Consider the following 5,419-nt stretch of genomic DNA (forward strand, 5'->3'; position numbering starts at 1 on the left):
AAAGTCAATTTTCATATGTAGGAATTCTGTAAAAGTGCAAAAATCTCACTACTTAAGTAGTTACAAAAAACTTTTATTTTACTAACCAAAGGGTAAAAAAAGGTTTTTAAATGGTAAAAAGTCAATTTTCATATGTAGGAATTCTGTAACAATGCAAAAATCTCACTACATAAGTTGTTACAAAAAACTTTTATTTTACTAACCATAGGGTAAAAAAAGGTTTTTAAATGGTAAAAAGTCAATTTTCATATGTAGGAATTCTGTAACAGTGCAAAATTCTCATAACATAAGTTGTTACAAAAAACTTTTATTTTACTAACCATCGGGTAAAAAAGGTTTTTAAATGGTAAAAAGTCAATTTTTATATGTAGGAATTCTGTAAAAGTGCAAAAATCTCACTACTTAAGTAGTTACAGAAAACTTTTATTTTATTCATCATATAGTAGAAAAAAGTTTTTAAGCACTAAAGAAGTTCCTTTTCTGTAAATAGAATGCATTTAGTTATTCCACAACCACATTTTTTGTTTTCATCAAATGACATTTGGTAAATGTGTTATCAGTACTAGGGGTAAATATCAAATCCTTAATTTCAATTGCTTTCGACCTATCTTTGTCTTATATATAGCTACAATTTACTTTTGCACAATGATAAGATAGAGTGTCTTTCATGGAATTACTTTATGTTCACATGAAACACGCTGATAATAGCAGTTTAGAACGATTTTAGTCAATGGTATAAGAATACTGCCAAGTATTCCAGAAACCTAAAAGTGAAAACTGATAATAAGGTTGAAAATAGAACGGAATTTCGATACAACCCTCGAAGAGTAGAGAAAGTCTAAAAACAACTTTTGTAGAAGAGTATTTTGAACACTTGAACTGTTTCCCTACAGAAAAGAGTATATTGTAAGTATACTGCGTTAGCTATGTTTCAGTTGTGGTAGATAACAGATATAACTAAATTTACACAATAAACAATAAACAGCAATAGTAAAGCAGTACCAGTACAGTCGGCAATTCGAGGTGCTCTGGAGATCTACGAGATTGAAGGTAATGATCACACTGACGTTTTGTCTTTCATGAACTCATCGAGGTATCACATCAATGAACTTATACGTCAAAAGACCCTCGAAGGTCCTCAGAAAGTTCAACTTTCTCTAAGCATTACACTCACTAAGGGGATTAATGAAGAAAAAAAACACGTAACTATTTACGCTAACGCTGAAATGCAAATTGTGTACACGGATGGTCTCTCCGAAGAGGAGTTCTTTGAGTCCGTGCAGCATATTGTCAACGTTGTTTCAATGTATGCCACAAGTGGAAGTGGTTGGATTATTGAAAAGGTAGAAAAACTCGAAATTCGATTTGCAAAATTCAACCCTATTCGGGGATCAACCTATATAGCACTTCGAACTGAACTTAGCGCTCTAAAATGCCTGCTCAATATCCGAAACTTTAACGATCCAAACTGTTTCCTGTATTGTTTCACGGCTGCCTACAATTTGCAGGGGAAAGGTTGCCCCCTCACGCAACCTGGGGATCGGTACAGCGAAAAAACAAACCCCGCAACATACGCTCGCTCAAACCCTTTAACTCATCAAGCAGTAGGAGATTTCCCGATGCCGATGCCAATTGACAAAATAAGCGCGTTTGAAAGATGTAATGAAGTAAAAGTGAACGGTTTTCGATACGAAAAGAAAAGTTTGTATCCTTTCCGAATTTCAAACCCAAACTCTGATTTTGTCGTTGATCTCCTACTGATAACTGATGGTGAACGTTATCACTACGTGCTGATAACGGACCTGGTAAACTTAGTTCGAAAAGTGCAAGGGCGACAGATTGATGCACGCGCAAAAATCTGTCGCAACTGTTTTCATGTTTGCTCGAACAACGAAACGCTTCAAAAACACGAAAAACTTTGCTATCAATTCGAAACTTGTCAAGTTCTGCTACCTGAGCCGGACAGCAACAGTCTCGCTTTCAAAAAATTTCAAGCAAAAACAACTCTTCCACTGGTTGTCTATTTTGACCTAGAGTCAATCATTGTTCCGGTATCATCAGTTGAACAAAACCCACAGACTTTAGAGACTCGTGTGTTGGACAAACACATTCCGAGCGGTTACTGTTATGTAGCCATTTCACATGGAAGTCCAAATTTGGAGTTCTTCCATCTGTACAGAGGTGAAGATTGCATGCAAGTCTTTGTGAAGCAAACGGAGACACTGGCAAAAGATATCTACGAGAAGAAGCAAAAACACAGGTACTTCACAGGAGCAGTTGGACAAGCAAAAGAGCTTGCGACTCACTGTTGGATATGCGAAACTAGTTGTTCTGCGGACAACGAAAAAGTCTTGGATCACTGCCCTTTCTCAAATCAGTTTCTTGGCTGGGCTCACTCAAAGTGTAACCTACAGCGCAGAACACAGAGCTTCGTCCCCATAATCGCACACAACTTGTCAGGATATGACTTGCATCATGTTGTAAAGAGTCTTCATCACTGCAACCCTAACAATAAATTTTCAATAATACCTCAAACTGATGAGAATTATATCAGTTTTAGCTTTAAAGTTTGGATCAAAGATATTGTGAACAAAAATCAAAACGTCATACCCATATACGAAGAACTTCGCTTTATCGATTCTCTTCGCTTCATGCAGTCGTCTTTAGATAAACTAGTTCAGTTTTTGCCTGCAGACAGTTTCGATATACTCGATAACCATTTTGAATACTGTGACCAAAATGATGTGAAACTACTGCACGGTAAAGGATTCTACCCCTACTCCTACATGGACACCTTCAGAAAATTCAAGCTAAAAAAATTGCCGCCTAAGTAGTGCTGGGTCGACAAACTCAAATCAGGAAAAGTGACAATAACCGAAGCTGACTACGAAAAAGCAAAGCTGATCTTCGAAAAATTTGATTGTAGAAACATGGGTGAATATCACGATCTGTACTTGACAGTCGACACCCTACAGCTCGCCTGCTGGTTTGAGCGGCTACGAGCAGTCTGTCTGGACTCGTACAGCTTGGACTGTGCTCAATATCTATCAGCACCACACTTAGCGGGCGATGCTTTTCTGAAGATATGTCAACCCGACCTGGAACTTCTCACAGATCGCAACCATCTTGATAGAGCACAAGAATTGTTGCGAGGGGGTATGTCCTCGGTATACACAAAAAGACTGTTCACGCCAAACAACAAATATCTGGAACATTTTGATGACACGCAAAAATCAACATGTGGTCTCACCATAGATGCTAATAACCTCTATGGTGGGATCATGAAGGATTTCTGCTTGCCACTCAATTCCTTTCAGACGGACACAGAAGTGACGATTGAACAAATTTTGCAAACTCCAGACGACGCTGAATTTGGATATATCGCCTGCGTCGACTTGGACTACCCCGACTCAATTCACGATGCTCACCAAGATTTTCCAATGGCACCCACCCGAGAACCTGTAGACAGCTCGTGGTTGAGTGGTTACCAGTTGGACCTTTTGGAAGAATATCATCTCCCAAAAGTTTCAAAGTGCAACAAACTGCTTCAAACACTCTATGATAAGAAGGATTATACACTACACTATTTAACGTTGAAGATTTATGAACGAAACGGCCTTAAAGTTTCAAAACTGCACAAGGTGCTCAAGTTCAGACAATCAAAGTGGATGGCAAAGTATATCGAACTGAACACAAGATTGCGGCAAGCAGCAACAAGCAAAATTGCTGAAAACTTCTTCAAACTCATGAACAACTGTGCTTTTGGAAAGTGCTGTGAAAGCATGCGAAATCGAGTTAACGCTTTCCTGGTCCAAGATGAACGAGCGCTCCTCAACCACACAGATAAGTTTAAAATGAAACCCTTTAAAATTTTTGATGAAAACATGGCCGTCGTGACTACAAGAAAAACGAAAATAAACTGGGTGAAACCTACAATAGTTGGTGCTTCAATTCTGGATCTTTCAAAAGCATTCATGTTTCGATTTCACTACGAGAAAATGAAACAGTGGTTCAAGTGTGAACTTTTATACTCTGATACGGACTCACTTACCTATGCTGTTGATTGTGATGACTTGTATGAGGAACTAGTACGAGCAGAAGTCAACACAGAATTCGATTTCTCCAACTACCCTTCTGATAACGCATTGTACAACACAGAAAATCATATGGTAACTCTCAAATTCAAAGACGAATTGGCAGGGGTGGTAATGGAAGAGTTCTGTGGCTTTAAACCCAAAATGTATTCAATACAAACGAAGGGTATGTGTAACATTATATTTTATCAAAACAAATTCCAGTTTTGAAACTAACCAAATTCATGGAAGCGTCTTTTTAATATAAGAGGAACATTGAAACCTAGATTAGGAAAGCACATAGATTAAAGTAGAAAATGGATTGATTGTAATGTTCTTTCAGACTGTCAGAAGAAAAGTGCAAAGGGAATAACACATGAGGGGCAAAAGCAACTAAAGCACGAGGTCTTCAAGAGAGTATTGGACAGCGGGGAAATTGTCCGCGTGAAAAATGTGACCATCAAATTAGAGAAACATGAGTTGATGACACTGGAACAAAACAGAGTTGCGCTTTCGGCCTACTGTGACAGGCGGTTTTACCCTGACCCAATAAACTCCCTACCGTTTGGACATAAAAATATTAGAGAATTTGCATTTCACAATGTTATTTTAATTGATTGGGATTGGGAGTCAGAAAACGAAAGCGACTTGGATTCAGTTTCACAACCAACCCCGGAAAATGTGATATCTGAAAACAATATTTTTTCTCCCCCCGATCCAGGATTCAATCAGCCCGATTATTCAGAAAGTGAGCTTGATCAAGATATTGTTGGCTGGAATGAACCCTACGCAATTTCCCCGCCAGCCCTTGACAGTTCTTTCCTAGAATTGGAAGCAGTTGAAAGCGAAGCAAGCAATAATAGTGATATGTCTGATTTATCTTCAAGTAATAGTCTTATAATAGAACCAACACCAAAACGCAGACGTCTAGTATTATACAATTCAAGCAGTGAAGATAACTGATAACTTACATTTAGTTGTAGTTGAAGTGCATGGATAAATTATAAAAAGCATTCATATAAACTAAATACAGATTAATGTAAAAATTGAAACTTTATTTAAAAAAGAAGACAAATAAAAGGTTTCTCTAACGCCGTTTTATCGGGATTCCACGACGACTAAGATTAATTTCCATGGGGGAATGGCTTTTAACATGGTTAGTCAAACCATTTTGCTGGGTAAAAACTTTGAAACAAATTTTACACCTTAAAACAGGGTTTTGGATAATTAGAGGGGGTGCAATAACTGCTGAATTTTCACACTGGTGGTATCGTGTGTCAATTAAACGCCAAATTTTCTGATTGCAGTTTTCACATTGATATCTAAAATTGTTGGGGTGTATTTCT

General features: G+C 37.8%; 1 protein-coding gene across 1 annotated transcript; it reads left to right on the forward strand.

The window, feature by feature from the left end:
* The first annotated feature begins 1,226 nt into the window (after window positions 1–1,226).
* LOC142355377 (uncharacterized) lies at window positions 1,227–2,834 on the forward strand. Its single transcript, XM_075407580.1, has one exon. The coding sequence runs from the start codon at window positions 1,227–1,229 to the stop codon at window positions 2,832–2,834; it is 1,608 nt and encodes a 535-aa protein (XP_075263695.1).
* The last annotated feature ends 2,585 nt before the right edge of the window (window positions 2,835–5,419 follow it).

This window comes from Convolutriloba macropyga, chromosome 2 (assembly GCF_964194025.1).
Source record: "Convolutriloba macropyga chromosome 2, txConMacr16.3, whole genome shotgun sequence".
NCBI classification, from domain to species: domain Eukaryota; kingdom Metazoa; phylum Xenacoelomorpha; order Acoela; family Convolutidae; genus Convolutriloba; species Convolutriloba macropyga.

What these genes read in the sequence shown, in the direction of transcription:
- LOC142355377 (XM_075407580.1), top strand. Translation starts at nt 1,227, where the DNA reads ATGCAAATTGTGTACACGGATGGTCTCTCCGAAGAGGAGTTCTTTGAG.